Genomic DNA, 20,659 nt, shown 5'->3' with positions numbered 1-20,659 from the left:
CATCAGCAGGGTAGCTACTCGTAAATCGACTCAATTCTTCTAATACTGAGCGGTAATGTGCGCAATGTCGTAAATCCTGATATAACTTTTTAATGGATTTTAGGAATGGCCCCCGGACGCGTTGCTGGCGGTGGCGACACGGTTCTTAAAGGACATAGAGCTGACAGACCTTGAGCGAGAGACTGCCATCAAATTATGCCAAGTGTTCCACACGGACACGCAAGAACTTACACGTGCCTTCCGGCTGCGGCTCAAGCGGTATAACTACGTCACACCTACCGCCTACCTAGAGCTCATTAACATGTTTAAAGCGCTACTGACTAAGAAGCGAACGTAAGCACAACAAATTACTGCAAACGGTTTTAACTATTGTTGAGGCCTTAACAATATTATGTAATATTATACCACCAACAGAGAGCTACTTTCGGGTGAGAAGCGATATCTGACGGGATTGGACCAGCTTGCCGTTGCCGCAAAACAAGTATCAGTACTACAAGAGGCTTTAGTAGTGCTTCAGCCGAAATTGGCTGCTGGTGCTGCGGCTGTGGCGGTAGCCACGGCTAAAGTGGAGAAGGAGAAAGAAGGAGTTGCATTGGTTGAGGCTGATGTATTAGTTGACCAGGCAGCTGCTGAAAAGCAGGTTTGTGAAGAAACATAATTTATTACACATGTGAGTAATTTAATCTGGTTGATCATGAATCAGGATTTGGCGCGTTGGTACTTAATGACTATGTTAGTAATTATGGCCCCCAACTAGCAGATATGAGTCACATTAGTTAATTTTATAGTCCACATATGTCGAATATAATAATATGAAATTATGGATCCACGTATGATTCGGATAGTCCGGGCATTGCTTTACGATCTCCACCTTACACTTGAGTCGGATGTGATCAAAAAGTTTTTTATTGTTCATTAGGCGGCAGAAGCTCAAGGTATAAAAGATGAGTGCGACGCGGATCTAGCCGAGGCCATGCCGATTCTCAATTCTGCTCTTGCAGCCTTGGATACATTAACTCCTCAGGATATCACTTTCATCAAGACCATGAAGAGCCCGCCGAGAGGCATCAGACTTGTCATGGAAGCTATTTGTATTTTAAAGGTAACATTATGTTCTAGGTACCTGGGATATTTGGTGAAGTCGGTGTCTCAGAACTATGTCATCACACGTATCCCGTTTGTAAAACTAATAAAATGTTGACGGAATTTCTTTGAAAAAAGGCAAAACTAGGTACAGTCAACTGTAAAAATATGGGTGTAGACAACTTACTCAAAAATATGTCCCATAGTTCTTAATTCACTGACATAAGGATTATGGGACATATTTTTGAGATGATTTGTACACTCATATTTTTACAGTTGACTGTACATGACTATGACTTGCCGACTTCTTACACGTCCATTGGTAGCACTAACGTGACGTAGTATTGTCACATCTCCGAGAACTGAATATGTAGTACCTTGTTTTATTGTGCCGTGATTATCATGAATTCATGAATCTAAAATCTGGTAAAGATTATACAACATATTATTCTCGCCTCGAGTTCTATATGGTCGGATATGAAAAAAGTCAACTTTTCAGGAGAGCCAAAACAAAACTGGTACTTTTACAATAACTGTGTGGGTTAGAAAGACCATTCTTTTTTTATTGAGAAAGGCCTTTTTACTTTATATTCCAGCTAAGCGTAAAACGTTGTAGTAAGTCGTATTTTGACTTATACTCACACTCAACACTAGGAATATATTAGGGAATATTTTAGGCATAAGGTCTCAAGTTCCGATCCAAACGTAGTATTGTTACTACTTTATTTATTTATTTATTTATTTATTACTATTCGGAGATCCAACAGCTGTGAACATGTTAATAGGTTTTATAAATGTGATACAAAAAGCCGATTACAGGTTCTCACCAGTAAATACAGATTAACAAAAACAATTGGTGGTTAGCACTATTGCACTACACATTCATTTCAACGCCAAAGGCAGAGTAGCAAATTTTGAATTCGTATTACTAAAGAAGATGCAAAAGAAATACAGATTAACAAAAACAATTGGTGGTTAGCACTATTGCATTATACATTCATTTCAATGCCAAAGGCAGAGTAACTAATTTTGAATTCGCATTACTAAAGAAGATTCAAAAGAAATACAGAAAAAAAGAAAAAACACAGCACAATGAAATTTCACATTCCACTAAGCCATGCTCATTTAAAGAACTCCTCTGTCAGGATACGCCGCACAGTTTGGATGTTGCTGTTGAAAATATCGATGTCATGTTCCTTCTTTAGTATTAAACAAAACGTATCTACTGATACATACCCCAAAATGTGTCTACATTTTAGATGCATAAAGTCTAAAGTCACCGCCAACCAGTAGCGTGCACAGAGATTTGGGACTGGGTAGGCAAAATTATATCAGAAAACCGGGCAAGTGCGAGTCGGACTCGCGCACGAAGGGTTCCGTACCATAATGCAAAAAAAGGCAAAAAAAAACGGTCACCCATCCAAGTACTGACCCTGCCCTACGTTGCTTAACTTCGGTCAAAAATCACGTTTGTTGTATGGGAGCCCCACTTAAATCTTTATTTTATTCTGTTTTTAGTGTTTGTTGTTATAGCGGCAACAGAAATACATCTGTGAAAATTTCAACTGTCTAGCTATCACGGTTCGTGAGATACAGCTTGATGACAGACGGACGGACGGAAGGACAGCAGAGTCTTAGTAATAGAGTCCCGTTTTACCCTTTGGGTACGGAACCTTAAAAAATGAGAGCTACTAACTCACCAAAAAAATTGCGTGATGGTTTTCATTTTGTTGTCAAGTCTTTTCAATTACTTCTTTTTTTGGCTAAACGAAAGCTTCGAAAACGCATCATTTTTAATAGTTTGCACACACACACACCCACACCCACAACTTTCACAGATAAAATTATCCATTTTTTCACTAATCGCACTTTATAATTTCCGGCAACTGTTAACTGTTATCTCATAAACTCACCAAAACAAACAAACAATGGCGACCGAATAAAAAATGTAAATAAACTTAACCAAATACTGTAAACGAATAAAAAAATAGTCTCGTTTTTGCACTAAATTACCATAGCAAATGCTACTTTTTAAAATAGTCACGTAAACATCGGAACTATTCGGAAACTTTCGGGCGTCATTCGTTTATGTTTGGTACGAAAGACACTGCCTATTGCGTCTAAATGTGTGCGTTACTTGTATAATTGTGTGCTCGTACTTATAGGAAGGCCCACTACACTGTAACCGCGTAACGACGACTCACGGGGAAGACACACATAGAAAGATTTAGACGGAAATGTTTTCTGTCTTTGCCGTGCAAGGCACGTAGCGGCGCTAGTGCCGCGTGGTGTAAACTTCGTCGCGTAGAATTATTATAGATGATGACTTGATGACAAAGCTTAACCGGTAGATGGAGCGCTTATTAATTTTTAGAATGTTTTAAGTTATATCGATTACTGATAGTACGATCAGGTATAAATTAAATTAAGTAGTTTAAGAGGATAGACATCGGAATTATAGTAGGGTAGGCAGTGCCTTTTTGCCTTTATGAAGTGCACGCCACTGCCGCCAACCATAATAATCGAAACATTTGAGAGGCAAAAAGTATGAAAAAAGACGGATGTGAAAATAATGCTTTATGCTTCACGAAAATAACGAACTTTCTGTATCTTGGAAACTAAAAATGGTATAAATACCAGAGTCAGTTTGTTAGAATGATAATTGATAACTCTCTATTTATAACCGTTATGTTAAAATGTCATTTTGGTCTGATGTTCGTATCCGACGTTATGGAATTCGTGTCGACATACTTTTATTAGCATTAACCTTTTCGACACCAATGACGGATTATATCCGCATCGTAGGTGCAACGCCAAAGACGGATTAATCTGTCACAGACCATAGAGCAACATAGACCTACGTGCATATGCTTAAAGTTCAATTTCAGTTATGACACTTCGGTGACGTGGCATCTGAGTGGCAGATTTTGTGTTTGACACGGCGTCAAAAAGATTAGGCGTTTTACAATATTCGGATAATTATCTTCATCTAGGTTTATAAGCAACACTACGTGTGCTACGTGCATAAGTGTTCTGCATGTACCTGTTTACAAACTACTTACTTACTAAAGTTATTGCCTTACTGCGAAAACCGTCCATAGACGTTGGACGCGCATGTGCATCATACCTGTTAATAAAACCCCGAAAACTTGGGTATTTTCTTGAATTGACTAAAGAGAACGTTGTTTGTGTTATGCCTACTTATTTTCAAAGTCTGTTTTGCTTATTTATTTCTATGCTTCTTGTCATCAGGACGACCCGGTAAGTCAAAGATTTTTGTAAACATCACGTAAAAGTGTTTATATATAGCGCATGATTTTTCAGTTTGTTCACTGTGCTCGTTTTAAGTATGCCACATATAACACTCTTGCAATTTTCGAGCTTTTTTCATTAAACATTGCTGGCTGATTAAATAGTTATAAGTGGTTAATGCAATATGCATATATTCAATAACCTATTTCTGAAACATATTTACAATTTCTGCACTCTTCAGGAAATGAAACCTGATAAGTTACCCAACCCATCGGGGGTCGGAACGATAGAAGACTATTGGGGCCCGTCGAAGAAACTGCTGAACGACATCAAGTTCCTGGAGGGTTTGCAGAACTACGACAAGGACAACATCCCGCCCGCCGTTATGAACAAGCTGATGAAGACGGTCATGCTGGACGAGGGGTTCGTGCCGGAGAAGATCAGAGCTGTCTCCGTCGCTGCCGAGGGTAAACATAATTTATCTAATATCCTCGTTTTCAAAGATTACAGCCTGATTATGAATCGTAAATTCCCACGTTTTTGATTTGTATTTGTCTTTCCTTTTCGTCGATGTGTTGTTGTGTTGCAGGCATGTGCAAATGGGTAATAGCCATGACAAAGTATGACAAAGTGGCCAAGGTAGTGGCACCGAAGAAGCAGAGGCTCGCTGCCGCACAGGCCGTCTACGACAAGGCCATGGCCGCTCTTGCCGTCAAACAGGCCCAGCTCAGTGCGGTAAATATTGCATTATGTTACTACCTAGACGGTCTTCACATTGGATGCGACGGTCTCCACACGTCGCTATTATAGTGTGTGAGCGGGACACATTCGTCTGATTTGTACTTGTGTATAGGTTCATGTGTGCATTCTCATCAGTGTGATGACCGCGTTAGGTATTTTGCCTTGTTAGTCACGTTTGCGTGAACTATACACACACTACTACAACACTAATACAGTAATCTTTAAATTAAATCGGGCGGTTGTGTCTGCTTTCCAGGATTATTTTTTAAACTTAAACCCTTTGAACGCTTTAGGTAGGTACTACGTTATAATTATAAACACTGACACTGACACGCCAAGATCCCCGGGCGCACCTAAGCGAACTAAAGTAAACCTTACATGAAAGTGTGAAGGTGACTTTGACAGCGTACGTCATAACACCTATTTTAGTATTTTTAGTTGTCCATGGCGCTGTCGGCACGACTAATAACGACGACTTTAGGTGTTCTTGGCTTTCAAAATGTTAAGCAAAGAACATTAAGCATATTTAACAGAAAGCGAAACACTTTTTGTAGATTCTATACACTTTTTGTAGATCCAACTTAAACTGAAATCATTAGAAGACGCATTAGCCGAACAAAGCCGTCAACAAAAGAAACTGGATGACGAAGTGATGGACTGCAGTAATAAGTTGTATCGGGCTAAAATGCTTATCTCAGGTCTAGGAGGAGAGAAAACTAGATGGACACAAATTGCCAAAGATCTACGAGGAACTTATAATTCCTTAACGGGTATGGGTATTCGGTAACGGGTAGACATAATGTTGTATGAGCACAGGTACAAATTTTGAAACTACATGGAATTATTTTTTGCAGGTGACATTCTTATTGCCGCGGGTATAATCGCTTATCTAGGTCCATTCACAGCTAGTTTTCGGATTGACCAGGTTTGTTTAAAGAGATTTGGCTTGAGCTTTGTTGGATATAGAGATTATATTAAATTATAACCTATTAATAGGTAATAAATATAAGTATAAGTTAAAATTTCCAATATGCAGATTAAAAAATGGGCGCAAGTATGTCACGACTGCGGAATTGTATGCACTCTGAACTACAGTCTTATCAAATCACTGGGCGATGCCGTTACCATTCAGCAGTGGAACATCGACGGTTTGCCGGCTGATGACTTCAGTGTTGAGAGCGCCATTATTATCATGTAAGGAAATCTCCTCTTACGATATTGGGCCTTTTCGTTTTCGTTTCCTGGACTGTTATTTTGCTATGAATTAAGTATAGCAGCATTAAAAATAATTATTTTTTTAGGGTTCCGTACCCAAAGGGTAAAAACGGGACTCTATTACTGTCCGTCCGTCTGTCCGTCCGTCTGTCCGTCTGTCTGTTCGTCTGTCTGTCTGTCACCAGGCTGTATCTCATGAACCGTGATAGACAGTTGAAATTTTCACAGATGATGTACTTCTGTTGCCGCTATAACAACAAATACTAATAAGTAGGGAACCCCCCGGTGGACGACTCCGACTCGCACTTGACCGGTTTTTATTAATGATGCTATGAACTACAGGAGTAATAAAAATGTATAAGTATAGCATGGCACCATTAACTCGACTTGCTTAAATTGGCTTACTTTTATTATGGAGTGGTTTTAGCTGGTTTTACAATTCTTGCATGTGCAAGATCTGAGTATTTTATTTTGAGATGAACACTTGTTTCTTGTAAAACTGTGTTAAATTACAGGACAGCCCGTCGCTGGCCACTTATGATCGACCCGCAGGGTCAGGCAAATCGGTGGATTAAGAATATGGAGAAACCCAACAACCTGAATATAGTAAGAATGACTCAAGCGGACCTTGGCAGAGTATTGGAAAATGCGGTGCAATTTGGTCAACCGGTACAATTCGTTCGTTAACCAAACTATTATTGAATGAACTCCTTAACCATTAATCGTCGCGTTGCTATTATTCCGTACCCCGTAATTACGTATTAACAAGAAGCAATAATCCCAGTAGACATTGGATGAGCAAAGGCATCCTCACTCTCTAAATAGCTGCAATTTTTAGGTACGCAATGATTTGTGATATTGTATCTCATCTCAATAGCCGGTTATTAATACGTAGGTTTCTACAGAATGTCGTTAGTCGATTCTCTCTTTACTTTGGCAGGGTAAAAAAACCAACAAGATAGTTGCTCTTAATATACAAACAGTACTTAATTTTGTAAGATATGATAATAACGAATGAATAATATTAGTGACACGATAATATTTTTTGCAGGTATTGTTAGAAAACGTTTTAGAGGAATTGGATCCTATGCTGGAACCTCTACTTCAACAGCAAACATTCCGTCAAGGAGGCGCTCTTTGCATAAAAATAGGGGACACCATTGTCGAATACAGCAAGGAGTTTAAGTGAGGAATCATTTGAGTAAATGTAATGTCGTTTATTAAGCAACGAATATTCCATAATTGATTTCTTTTGTAGGCTCTACATTAGTACAAAGTTAGCAAATCCTCACTATTTACCCGAAGTGGGCGTGCGTGTGACCTTGGTCAACTTTATGTTGGCTCAAGATGGTCTAGAAGCTCAACTGCTAGCTCGTGTAGTGGCAAGAGAAAGGCCAGATCTCCAGCAAGCCAAGTCAGATCTGACCACGCAAGGTGCAGAACACAGGAGGCTTTTGCAAGACATTGAAAAAAAAATACTAAACGTTTTGGCGACATCAGAACACCTACTGGAAGATGAAGAAGCTGTCCAGGTAAGTTGAAAACGAATTTAGTTAAGTATGTTCCAAACACCCATTACATGTTCGTTACACATTGTCATGTCTTTATTCACTAATCTATTATAATTATTATCATCGCCTGCATATTTTGTGTAAAGAAAGATGTGGGTAGTGCCAACTACAATTGCTGTCAATTCGAACTGCGAATTAGACAATTGCTGTCAATTCGAACTACGAACTAGACTACTCTTAGATTTTACATATTTAAAGCAATCAATAATATTTGATATTGCCAAAATTTAATCAATTCAGTCTTTAAATGATGAGATTGTGTATCTGGTGATGAAACTCAAAATGAAAGATAACAAACTCAAGCCACAACGAGCTTGGTCGCTATATGTTGATTTAATTTCCGTTTTTAGATTTTGAACTCTGCGAAAGATACGGCAAATGAAATAAAAGAGAAACAAGTGGTGGCTGTAGAGACTGAGAAAGCTATTGACATAGCGCGGAACGACTACGTGCCTATCGCAAAGCACTCGACAAACTTGTTTTTCCTCATCGGTAAATTTAATTTTGTTTTCATCCTCTTGCCATTCCTGTCTACTTTTTAGACACTGGGGAATTATAAATAGATGTCCGCAGACAAACTTATTCTATTTTTTCCTGCTGCTTATACATTTTTCTGAACCTATAATCTGAGCAGTTAAGGTTTGATTAAAATTGAAAACTTGTCCAAAACAAAAATGTAATTTTACTGACATTTATTCGAAACAAGCTACCTGAATAATCAAGCTATTTGAATAATCAAGGATGAACACATGAACACATTTTGTAAATAAAATATAATTGTTGATCTATGGATTTGTATTAATGGATTATTTACAGCATCATTAGCAAACATCGACCCCATGTATCAGTACTCGTTGGGATGGTTCGAAGGCCTGTTCACCGGCGCCATCGACAACACTGAAAAAGTGGACGTGATTGAAGAACGGCTAGCGATACTACGCGCTTACTTCACATATTCGCTCTATGCTAATATTTGCAGGAGTTTATTCGAAAAGGTTTTCCTACATTATAAATAAAATTTACTAGAAAGTTCATGCTTGAATAAATATTCAAATGGATCTCTATTGTTTCACATAAAGTTTTAAGTCATAATGTATTGTTTGTCCACATTTTCGTTAGTCAGAATTTGTTTTTTCTCAGAAACTTTTCAGGATTGCCATATAACAAACTTAACCTAACCTATCTGTAGGATAACCTAACGAAAATCCTGAAAAGTCAACGGTTTCAGAATTATGACTAATGATAATCTGACAATCATTACATTATGACTTTCAATAATTATGTCAAACAAAGGGATCCGATATTCAAATATATAGGGTAATATACCCAAGGATTGATCTTTTTATGTACTGTAATTGGCCCGTAATTAATTACGGAGCAAAGTGACCATTGCCTTAAAATATGTTTGAAGAGGGCAATAACTGGAGGGGGCTGTCATTAGTATAGTTTACTCTTCCTACTTCTATTTTTTATTAAAATAAACTTAGGTACTTGAGGTACATACTTAGGGGGCATTTCACCCGGACTATAGTTCACCCGGTGATATTCGCTCCCGTGTCATTTAATATTTTAGGATAAGATGGTGTTCTCCTTGCTGCTGGCGGTAACTATAATGGTGGCGGAGGGCCACGTTGAACAGAGTCATGTGTTGTTCCTGATGGGAGGAGGCCAGCCGAAGCACCTGCCTCCCAACCCTGTCCAGTTTCTTAGTCCATCCGCTTGGGCTGACTTTAACGGGTATTTATATACATACAGATGACAACGATTTTTTCGATTATCCTCTGTTAGCCTTAAGCGAGCATAATTTTATTATTGTTCAACCATTTTATTAAAGATTGAACGAGATGGACACGTTTCATGGGATAATAGATCATTTCATGGCCCATATCAGTGATTGGGAAGCATACTGTGACACGCCAGACCCTCAAAACCAGCCGCTTCCTCAACCATGGGAAAAAAATTTAAAGCCATTTGAGGTATACATTCATCATTCGTTTTTTATTATAACATTTATGCTCACTTAGCCGTACCCCCGTCCACCCCTTCGCAGAAAAAAGCCTTTAAAAGGCTTAGTCGTTTATCGAATAGCCTCAACGATTGGCTTTCCCTTTTAATTGCTTACCTACCCGTTCATTTGACTATAGCTGGTCAAACCAATTTGTCAGTAAATAGGAACAAACAAAACTATACCCATCCTTTTCTTTTGGGTGATAGTACTAGTGTAAGACAAATATAGTATGAATCTCTCTATCTATGTTTGAAATTAGACAGTCCTTTGACACACTATATTTTGACTTAGCACTAGGAAGGGGTTTCCCTTTCAGAGACACCGCTAAAATGAAATGGTATCCCCTTCCTAATTCAAAAAATTATGACACCTGTGTTGTCAACGTGCTAGACACCCAGTCCTTCACTTTAAACATTACGAGCAATATTCGATTCTATTTTTACGAAGAGAAAAATTAAAATAGATAAGCGTTATAATTTATAATCGATACCCCTTCAAGAGGTTACCGCTTAGGAACGGGTATTCAGCTTACCCGTATTATGAAGCGCTTAAAAAGCCATGAAAGGGTTTTAGTTCGCAACGGCTTTGGTAAGCAAAGCCTTCCAAAACCCTCGAAGTGGATACCGGACCGGTCCCTGGCCGTACCCTTTGTACCGAATTCAGTAGTTAAAACAAAGTTGGGTAAGAACTATATAAATATTAATTAAAGATTTTATTTAATATTATGCATAAAAAATATGATGTAACAAGAATCCACCGAATTAGGAATTAATGATTATTTTTCATATTATGTTGAGCTTCGTTCTCCTTCGACTTGTTATTTGCTTTTCTTTAAATTGATATAACGAGTTCATTACCTAGTAAATATTTATTGATTGATTTTATCTTCTCCTTATTTTCAGAAATTGTTAGTCTTACGCTGCTTGCGTTTAGATATGATGGTGCATGCGGTTCAACTCTTTGTAGAAGGTAATAGGGTCAGTCCATGAAAAGTCTGCAGCGGATTTGATAGCCCACGCAGTGCACGTGTTATTTTAAACGTCAAACTTCTATGAAATTATGACGTATAAATGACACTTGCGCTGCGTGGGCTATCAAATCCGCTGCAGTCTTTTCTTGGTCCGACTCTACAATCAAAATTGATGGTGACAGTGACAACCGAGCAAACAAGCACCGATTGATTCCATTGAAGCTTTATATGTTAAATGTTTAAAGTTGGATGATGATATTTCAGGTGAGATGGGTCGTCAGTTCGTTGAGCCGCCACTTTTCGATTTGGCATCTTCTTACTCGGAGTCCCACTGCTGCATCCCTCTTTTGTTTGTTCTTACTCCAGGGTCAGACCCTATGGGAACGCTTCTTAAATTTGCTGATGACCAGGTAAAGAAGGAAACGTATATGTATATACAAATGAAATGAGTGATTATGAATTCATTTAATTAACAATGGTTATTTTTATAAAGGGCTTTGGATCGTCGCGCCTATTCTCCTTATCCCTTGGTCAAGGGCAAGGTCCTATCGCTGTCAAGCTTATCGATGAAGGAGTTAGAATTGGTACTTGGGTAGTGTTACAAAACTGTCACCTCGCCAAGAGTTGGATGCCGATGTTGGAAAAGGTATAATCTGTTTTATAAGTACGTAATATAAGTTTGGTAATTCCCTCTTTAACATCGCTGTTATTGTTTACAGATATGCGAAGGTTTAATGCCAGACAATGTAAATCCCGACTTTAGACTTTGGCTTACTTCGTACCCCGCCGACCACTTCCCTGTCTACGTATTGCAAAACGGAGTCAAGATGACTAACGAGCCCCCGCAAGGTAATACGCTTGCTTTAACTTTTTAGTGAATCATAATCATAATTCAAAGGCACATTAACACATTTAGGGGCTATTAATACGTTGATTTTGTTGTCCATTTTGACTTCTCCGAAAGAAATGCGATTTTTAATTTTCCCTGTCCTAATTACGTAGGATCCACGATTTAGGCGTTAGAAATACTTACTAGGTCATAAAAATGTCAATATTAAAATATAGGTATTGCAGAAAATGGCAATTGAACCGCACAAGTCCCTGAGATAAAAGCTCACGTTTATTTTTTAAGTCCCTAAATAATTAATGTCCGCTAATGTTTATTTCAGGCTTAAGAGCGAATATCGCTCGTTCTTACCAGAGCGATCCGATCAACGACCCAGAGTGGTTCGAAAGCAACAAGCAGCCAGAAAACTTCAAGAAGCTGCTGTTCGCGTTGTGCTTCTTCCACGCGGTGGTGCAAGAGCGGCGGCAGTTCGGCCCGCTGGGCTGGAACATACGCTACGAGTTCAACGAGACCGACCTGCGCATCAGTATCACACAGCTTAACATGTTTCTCAATGAATATGACGTTAGTGGCCTACAAATTATTTTTTAAAATATTATTAATTTTCTAAAAGACAAAATTATAACTTTGCGGAGTTTACTATTTAACTCGTTCGCTGAGAAATTACGTCGACACGTGAGTTATTTGTGGACTTAATAGCGTCGGCGAACATGTGAAGTAATTTTCATTTTGTAAGCAGGCTAACTAATTCGTCCCGGGCTAGATGACTATGCATTGAAATAGAAACTGATAATAAATATTTTGTCAGGACGTGCAATTCGTGGCGCTGCGATATTTGACGGGAGAATGTAACTATGGCGGGCGCGTCACCGACGACTGGGACCGCCGGTGCCTGAATACTATGTTGTACAAGTTCTACAACCTCAGGGCTATTCGCGAAGACAAATATAAACTTGAATCTACCGGTAAGTAACAGAATATAACACAATCGGATTAGGACTAAAAGTAGAAAAAATATGATTTAATATTCAGCGTTCTCTCAAGCCGGCTGTTTTGATTTTTCTTTAATAAAACAAATGAAAACAAGTTGTGAAGGGCAAGAGAAATATGCCGATACGTCATTTAAAAAAAATCGTCCAGTATCCTAAGCTATAGGGTGTACTGAATATCAGTACTTAAACCCATAACCCTACTTTCTGGTTAAGTCGCAGTCGAATAAAATGTCGATATTGGGGTAAATCACGTACAAATATATAGAAAAAAGTGGAATCCATGTCCTCTGAAAAGCTATAAGCGCTGAATCTGGATTCAGCAAGTATTTTCTCTAACATGTATTTTTTCCGCAAAAGTGTCGAAGACTTTTTCGTGTAGAATTTAATCGGCTTTAATGTTGCCTTACATCATATTGCCATAGAGAACTTAGATTCCGAGTAAAATGCAATTTGTCCATGCTTGTACACATTTTCCAAGATGGTGGCGGTTCCTCGAGGTCAAATAATGTGTACATGAAAAAAGAGACCTTTAATTAACATACATACCAAATTTCAGGGCTCTTCTAGATATTTCGAGGTTAGTTCTAATCCGATTGTGCAAATAAATGCTGCAGCAGACTTGCACTAATTAGAGTTTTGACATACCTATTTTGATTTATCATAATGACGTTATTGCTCCCTTAATCCAAATCGGATGCGTCCTCTAGTTTGCCTTTTTTTGACATACTTTGGCCTTAATACTCCCTCCTCCTCGGGTTTTAGGTGCTTTCTCATTAGAATCTCAAAGTGAAAATTTCTTTTTTCGGATGATGATGTTAAAAATATGTACTTGGTAGGCATATATTATATACCGGACCTGAAGGAGCACGCGGACTTCATCGCGTTCGCGCGGTCCCTGCCCGTGGCCACGCCGCCTGGAGTATTCGGCTTCCACGCCAACGCTGACATCACCAAGCACTTCCGCGAGGCCAATGAATTGCTTGACACCGCCATATTGACGCAGGTACACTCGAACGCAGCTCATCGTATTTAATTTATAAATAAATTTATATATCAATAGGCTGTATATTTCTAATTTTTCATACATTTTAATTAGCTTAATTACAGTGTCGCAATAGTATCAGATAAGAAGCGCATGTACCTATCATTTAAGTAATCATAATTAGAAACGTGCATTATAAATCTTGTATTTAGTACCTGTATACTTAGATTGTAGAAAACAATATTTTTCTTATTTTTCATTCATTTGCCGGTTCGCGACTCAAGGATCGCTTGGTAAGTGACCTCACAATGATATTTTGTTAATCTTGTATTTTCCGATATAACATAATTGATTATCTAATCACTTTAAAATAAAAATCACCTGCATGTTAACATAATTAGACATAAATATATATACTGCATATGAAATATACTAATTATCATCCACATGCAACAAGGATCTTTTCAAGAAATATTTGGTAAGCAATAAAATCAACTAACTAATGTAGCTCAGTGATACAAAGAGCGTCTCTTGGCCTCCGAAACAAGAGTACGCCACTTTTCCCGATCCTGCACCGCTTCCTGCCAATTATCGGCTTGAAGCTGCCGCAGATCCGCTTCAACGCTGTCTCCCCAACGGTATTTGGGTCAACCCACCGGGCGACCACCAGTCGGTCTTCCCAAGTACGCCCTCTTGGTAGCTATTTCATCCTAAGTGGCCGAACAAGCGAAGTAAGTGGGATTTGGTTTCGTCGATGATATAAGGTTCGCACACCAACTCCTCGATTTCGAAATTTTTCCTTATCCGTCTTGATAGATCTCAGGATTCTTCGAAAGACCTTTCTTTCCGCTACCAGGAGCTGACATTCCTCTTTTTGTGTTAGTGTCTAGGCCTCACAAGGATTGATCGAATGACGGTCTCATATATCTGTAACTTAGTATTTCGGCTGAGAAGCCTGCTAGACACCAACACTTTATAGAGGGCTGCACTGCATCTCAGGGCGTTTTGGATCGTTAATACTAACACTACTACTACTGATCCAAGGTACCGAAACTTGCCAACTCCACGGTAGACAAATAAAATCAATAAAATCAATCCTAAGAATTTCGAACCACTAGATTTTTGGTCGAATAGAAAATGCCTCATATTAACAAAACTTTACAGGAGTCAGTCATTCTGAATCATTAATCAATTTTTGATATGCTATTATAGGACACGATGGCCGGTGGAGGTGGCGGCGCAACGCCGGAGGAGCAAGCCATGGAGATAGCTGAAAATGTGCTGGCGCGATTACCTGCTAAGATCCTATCGGGCCCGTCGCACGAGGGTGACCTCAAGCCGGCCGAGATGTCGCCCATGTCTATCGTGGTCATCCAGGAGGCGGCGCGCTTCGAGCGCCTTGTCAGCGTCGTCCGGACTAGCTCACGAGCTGTTATTGGCGCTGTGCAAGGTACAATGATTAACGATTAAACGATGAACGAATGAATGCTCTTACAAATCTTACAATAATTGTTGACACAGGTGTGAGTGTGCTCACGGACGTAACGGAGGAGGTGCTGACAAGCATGGTCCGCGGGCGCATACCAGCGTTGTGGGCCGGCAAAAGCTACCCGTCACTCAAACCGTTCGCGGCGTACTTCGACGATCTTCTGGCTCGACTAGAGTTTTTACAGGTAACATTTACTTATCCGATTACGGCAACGCCAAAAGGGACGATTGCAACGTTACGAGTATATGCATATTTTTTTAGCTATCATAAGTGGAAAGTGTTGTGAGTGCAATTCTTTATTATTATTTTAAACTTTATTATACAATGCAAGAATAAATTATAATTCGACTCGACCACATCACACCAGTCTTGCACCAGGCATTCTTTCTCCGTTTTGATAAATTTGTGTTGTGAACACGTTTACCATCTGTGCAGCACTGGCACGCGAACGGGCCTCCGGTGGTGTTCTGGCTGTCGGGTTTCTACTTCCCGCAGGCGTTCCTCACCGCCGCGCAGCAGAGCTACGCGCGAAAATATAAGATACCCATCGACCAGCTCGCTTTCCACTATGAGGTACATATACGAACAACATATTTGCCACATTTTCACCCGATAACGCAGCGCAAAGGATGGTAATGTAATTATTGATTGTTGCGATGTGAGACTGAACCTTGTGAAAAAAGGGCATCAATGTTATTTCCCATGTTACCTTGACGTGCATATTACATTATTCTTCGTCAATTACACAGGTGCAGCGTACATTCACACTTGAGGAGCGGCCTGTCGAAGGCGTGTACGTCAAAGGGTTGTTCATGGAGGGTGCGCGCTGGAACATGGAGGACTACTACGTAGACGAATCGTTCCCGAAGTTCCTCTACGATACATTCCCACCGGTATGAATCACATTAATTATTACTTTTATTTCAACGAAATACAGGTGCATAAAAACATAATAAAGTACTTAAATTAAAAACATACATATAAAATAATTGCCTTAGATCATGATAGCTTGGTAGGGTGCCCAGAAGGCAGACCGCATTGCCCCTCTGAATAGCAATGCTGATCCGCTGAGCAAAATATTGGCCAGCCCTAGGGTTACCCGAAGCCTCTATAAGGCGTTAAGGCAACTCCAAACGCCGCAAATATGTAAGTGCTGCCAAGGGTGACATATTTGCGACGTTTGAGGCTTTCGGCCGAGGCTTATGGTTCTGAAACTAACTAAGTATAATATTTCTTTAGTGAACAAAGTAGCCTGAACCATTTATAGTTTCTGATTGTTTATCATTTACATTCAACAACCTCGGCTTTTATGTGTATGAGTCTATCTATTACGAAAGCATTATTGTTTCGCTACACACCGACAGCCAACATCCTCAGCGTGACTTGATGATATTCTATTTTATTCGTGTTTCAGGTATGGCTCATTCCTATGAAGAGCTCGGACATCCCTCAGGACGAGTTCTACAACTGCCCGCTGTACAAGACGGGCGAGCGACGCGGCGTGCTGTCCACCACGGGCCACTCCACCAACTACATCCTGTTCATGCGGCTGCCCACCAGCATGCCTCCTGACCACTGGATCTTGCGCGGTGTAGCGCTGCTCACACAACTGCCGTTTTAAGGGATCGCGATATAAATTCCACTTTTTTAATATTATGTCTTTATTGCCTAGGTATTCAGCTGACGTATTTACCTATTACTTTCATTCGTTTTTTTTAATGAAATACGCTGAGGTTTATCAGTATATTATTTGTTCTGTCTGGTTGGCTCCGGTCTGCTATTTTGAGATCAGAGTCAAAACAAGATAAAGGTGTTAAATATAAATAAAACATACTAACTACCTAAAGGTAGTTCTAAAGAAGCGCTGGTGGCCTAGCGGTAAGAGCGCGCGACTTTCAATCCGGAGGTGGGGGATTCAAACGCTGGCTCGTAGTAATGAGTTTTTCGGAACTTATGCACGAAATATCATTTGATATTTACCAGTCGCTTTTCGGTGAAGGAAAACATCATGAGGAAACCGGACTAATCCCAATTCAGGTCTAGTTTACCCTCTGGGTTGGAAGGTCAGATAGCAGTCGCTTTCGTAAAAACTAGTGCCTACACCATTCTCGGGACTAGTTGCCAAGGGGACCGTGGCAAAATGCAGGGATAACGTAAGATGATGAACTATCTTTTCTTTTTCAATTCCAGCTTAATATTTTGTAGCGTTTTCTATATTTGTATTAATTAGATCTTTAATACCGCTTCGCTCTAGAGTCTAGAGAGAAGTTTTCTGTCTAGAGTCTAGACAGAAAACTTGGTACCTATATATGGGTTTCATGTGATTACAGTATTTTAATAGTTTTACTATTTTTATAGGTCTGTTAATGGTAGCCATCACTTATAATTGTGAAATCAACATGTTTTTTTAAATATAAAATGCTGACACAGCTTCTTCGTCTAGCAACTGGGCTGTAAGAGGCAATTTCCTGTAAGTGTGTGTGTGAGAAAAAGAGAGGAGAGAAGACATAATTACCATTACATACTTCACATTATTCCTGTATCGCATTTGTTAAGTTTTTTGTCATCGACATTATGTGTATTGTGTTATTATTACCTACCTGCTTCGTTATTGTTGATATCATTGTGTTGTGATTTATATAAATATTAAATTGATTATAACTATAAAGTGGTAATTTCTTTTATGTTGCTATTTTTGAGATTGAATTCTCATAAATAATAATATGAGATAAAAGGGGACAACATCACGTGATCGTTTCTCCATACAAACTTAGTTCCCATTTCCGGTTAGTTAGGATTCCTGTTTCGCCGGATATACTTTAGGACGTCACAATCCGAGTATGTATAAGAGAGCCCGACGAAACAAAAATCCGACGAATCTGGAACTAACCCCATTTTCTTCTCCATTAACATTATACCTACTTAATAGAAAGCATTTCTACCCAATTTGATGTAGGCATATATTAGTTAGGACTGTTAGGAGCACTTCAAAAAATGTATGGGATTAGTTTCGCTCCTTCGCTCCTAATTCTTACAAATAATAATAAGTTTTTGGCAAAAATTTAATTTTTGGTACAAGCTTTTATCGCTGACTGTACTTTTCTTACGACAGACAACTAATACTCATCGAGACAATTCTAAAAACCCCTAACACAATTAGGTTGCGTTGTTTCATCACAGAGTTCCTATGGCCACCCCTTGTCTCCATCATCAGATCAGCTCGATGGTACCATAATATTGCATTGTCATCCGATTTATACATGCATGCAAAATTTCAGCTCAATCGGAAACCGGGAAGTGGATCAAATTTAACTTACAAGATTTGATTACAGACAGACAGACAACGGTCAGGTGAAACTAAATAAAAGCTTGTAACAAACTAAAATAAGAGCACCGTGAACAAAGTTTTGTACGGTGCTCTAAAAAGAAAGTCAAACCAAAGGGCAGTCGTTTTTTAGGGTTCCGTACCCAAAGGGTAAAACGGGACCCTATTACTAAGACTCCGCTGTCCGTCCGTCCGTCCGTCCGTCCGTCCGTCCGTCCGTCCGTCTGTCACCAGGCTGTATCTCACGAACCGTGATAGCTAGACAGTTGAAATTTTCACAGATGATGTATTTCTGTTGCCGCTATAACAACAAATACTAAAAACAGAATAAAATAAAGATTTAAATGGGGCTCCCATACAACAAACGTGATTTTTGACCAAAGTTAAGCAACGTCGGGAGTGGTCAGTACTTGGATGGGTGACCGTTTTTTTTTTTTGCTTTTTTTTAGTTTTTTTTTGCATTATGGTACGGAACCCTTCGTGCGCGAGTCCGACTCGCACTTGCCCGGTTTTTTTATATTAAAGATTATTTTTATCAAATACTTGCCACCAAAGACATTACTATGTAATGAGGATAAATGTCGGGACATGATAAATAACTACAGTAACTTAGCCGAGTAGTACTACTCGGCTAAGTTGCAGGAAAAAATAAGGTCACGTGGTCCGGTCGGCAGGACGAAGCGGAATAACAAATCCTGGTAGTCCGATTAATCGAACCAAGTGGACAAAAAAAATAATGTGGTCCGATCGGTAGGACGAAGCGGAATAACAAATCCTGGTAGTCCGATTAATCGGACCAGTCGGAAAAAAAGTTCATGTGGTCCGATCGGTAGGACAAGGGCAATAGGACCACGTGGCCAGAGGGGGCTATTGTTAATACACAATAAATTGTGTAAATATTTTCCATTATGTATAAACCAAGGCGGATATCGGGACTAAATTTGAATGCTAATTATCTAGGGCATTAGGGGCAAATTAGGGGTCGATATATGAAGGCTTAAGGCGAAGTTCGCAAATTGCGGGCATCTTTCTCTTTTACTCCAATTAATGAGTAATTAGAGTAGGTAACACTTCGGTGTTCGAGAGAGATAAATTCAAGATAAATTGCACATATCGATTCAGTGCTCTACTAAGTACTCGCTCGATAAAGATCGCGATCCCGCATACTTACGGCTTGCTTACGGCGCGATTCAGGAAATGAATTAGAGATTCACTAGATATGAAATAGTAAAGATATGTGACGTTCCACGACAAAAGGTACCTTATGGGAGCTGGTGCTTACGCTATTATTAACACCACTCCAATATTCAGCCGACCAATGGTACCTTTTGCCGTGGAACGTCACATATCTTTACTAATTCATATCTAGTGCATCTCTAATTCATTTCCCGAATCGCGCCGTTAATCATGCGTTAGTCAGGTTAGTCTACACTACGAGTGATGCCATGAAATATGCATGAAATGTGTCAAGACATGAAAACTAAGAAACAAACTGACACGTCGTTTCTATGGAGACCTGATTATTTTGTTGTTCTGTCAATATTACGATTCGGTGTTGTTCATTCTTCCTTCAGTTTTTCATTTATTTATTTATTAGTAAATAATTCATTTTCATTAATAATTAAGGTGAATAAGTGAAAGAGGTAAAACAGTATTGCTATAAAATAATAGCTTAAAAAAAGGATCTACTTAAACAGGTAAAATACAACTTTTTTATGTATCGTAATAGATTTTTGTTGTTATTCATCATTTTTGGTTCTATGTTATATACTTTTAGATATCATGCAACGTGGAAATAAACCAACCCGAAAGAAAAGCCAACCCGTATCATCTTCGAGTAGTAGTATGCCTAAAGTAAGGAAGTTAGATATGATGCCAGAAGACTTCAAGATACGAACGCACCCACTATATTCATTACCCGAAGAACTCCTCAAATTTCCATCTAAACCTACAAAATCAAAAAAACAGCAAGAATCCAAGCCGGCCGCAAAGAAACGTCCTACAGGTAAAGCACCTAAAATACTGGTATCGTCTTGGGTCGTCCCATTCGTTTTTCGTCAAGTTCTTAAATTAGTCCTATTCTGCTTTCGTCACTCATTCTACATTGAAAGCTACCGACGATTGTGACGGATGTAGAATGAGTGACGAAAGCAGAATAGGAGTAATTTAATAACTTGACGAAAA

At 39.2% G+C, this 20,659-nt stretch overlaps 2 protein-coding genes and 1 long non-coding RNA gene across 3 annotated transcripts in view; all 3 read left to right on the top strand.

Annotated features, from left to right (window-relative positions):
* LOC134790508 (dynein axonemal heavy chain 7-like) overlaps nucleotides 1–17,777 on the top strand; it is a 71,346-nt gene extending 53,569 nt beyond the window's left edge. The window contains exons 47-73 of the mRNA XM_063761332.1: nucleotides 104–333; nucleotides 415–640; nucleotides 920–1,102; nucleotides 4,577–4,802; nucleotides 4,925–5,070; nucleotides 5,651–5,846; nucleotides 5,931–6,001; nucleotides 6,113–6,270; nucleotides 6,807–6,960; nucleotides 7,343–7,476; nucleotides 7,550–7,823; nucleotides 8,213–8,354; nucleotides 8,679–8,857; nucleotides 9,436–9,599; nucleotides 9,697–9,838; nucleotides 10,773–10,839; nucleotides 11,105–11,250; nucleotides 11,334–11,486; nucleotides 11,560–11,689; nucleotides 12,010–12,251; nucleotides 12,496–12,652; nucleotides 13,516–13,682; nucleotides 14,874–15,111; nucleotides 15,183–15,334; nucleotides 15,586–15,723; nucleotides 15,900–16,043; nucleotides 16,565–17,777. Of these exons, the coding sequence (XP_063617402.1) occupies nucleotides 104–333; nucleotides 415–640; nucleotides 920–1,102; nucleotides 4,577–4,802; nucleotides 4,925–5,070; nucleotides 5,651–5,846; nucleotides 5,931–6,001; nucleotides 6,113–6,270; nucleotides 6,807–6,960; nucleotides 7,343–7,476; nucleotides 7,550–7,823; nucleotides 8,213–8,354; nucleotides 8,679–8,857; nucleotides 9,436–9,599; nucleotides 9,697–9,838; nucleotides 10,773–10,839; nucleotides 11,105–11,250; nucleotides 11,334–11,486; nucleotides 11,560–11,689; nucleotides 12,010–12,251; nucleotides 12,496–12,652; nucleotides 13,516–13,682; nucleotides 14,874–15,111; nucleotides 15,183–15,334; nucleotides 15,586–15,723; nucleotides 15,900–16,043; nucleotides 16,565–16,771 (4,566 nt within the window). The 3' untranslated portion in view covers nucleotides 16,772–17,777. The remainder of the gene's footprint in view (nucleotides 1–103; nucleotides 334–414; nucleotides 641–919; nucleotides 1,103–4,576; nucleotides 4,803–4,924; nucleotides 5,071–5,650; nucleotides 5,847–5,930; nucleotides 6,002–6,112; nucleotides 6,271–6,806; nucleotides 6,961–7,342; nucleotides 7,477–7,549; nucleotides 7,824–8,212; nucleotides 8,355–8,678; nucleotides 8,858–9,435; nucleotides 9,600–9,696; nucleotides 9,839–10,772; nucleotides 10,840–11,104; nucleotides 11,251–11,333; nucleotides 11,487–11,559; nucleotides 11,690–12,009; nucleotides 12,252–12,495; nucleotides 12,653–13,515; nucleotides 13,683–14,873; nucleotides 15,112–15,182; nucleotides 15,335–15,585; nucleotides 15,724–15,899; nucleotides 16,044–16,564) is intronic.
* On the top strand, nucleotides 9,894–10,285 carry LOC134790513 (uncharacterized). The gene is made up of 2 exons (XR_010144195.1): nucleotides 9,894–9,990; nucleotides 10,172–10,285. It is a non-coding gene; the product is annotated as an uncharacterized LOC134790513 (long non-coding RNA).
* A 2,470-nt stretch (nucleotides 17,778–20,247) lies between the features above and the next one.
* LOC134790509 (dynein axonemal heavy chain 7-like) overlaps nucleotides 20,248–20,659 on the top strand; it is a 73,156-nt gene continuing 72,744 nt past the window's right edge. Inside the window, exon 1 of the mRNA XM_063761333.1 lies at nucleotides 20,248–20,480. Coding sequence (XP_063617403.1) covers nucleotides 20,258–20,480 — 223 coding nt within the window. The 5' untranslated portion in view covers nucleotides 20,248–20,257. The remainder of the gene's footprint in view (nucleotides 20,481–20,659) is intronic.

This window comes from Cydia splendana, chromosome 5, assembly GCF_910591565.1.
Source record: "Cydia splendana chromosome 5, ilCydSple1.2, whole genome shotgun sequence".
Lineage (NCBI taxonomy): Eukaryota > Metazoa > Arthropoda > Insecta > Lepidoptera > Tortricidae > Cydia > Cydia splendana.
This window is presented reverse-complemented; position numbering and strand designations above follow the sequence as displayed.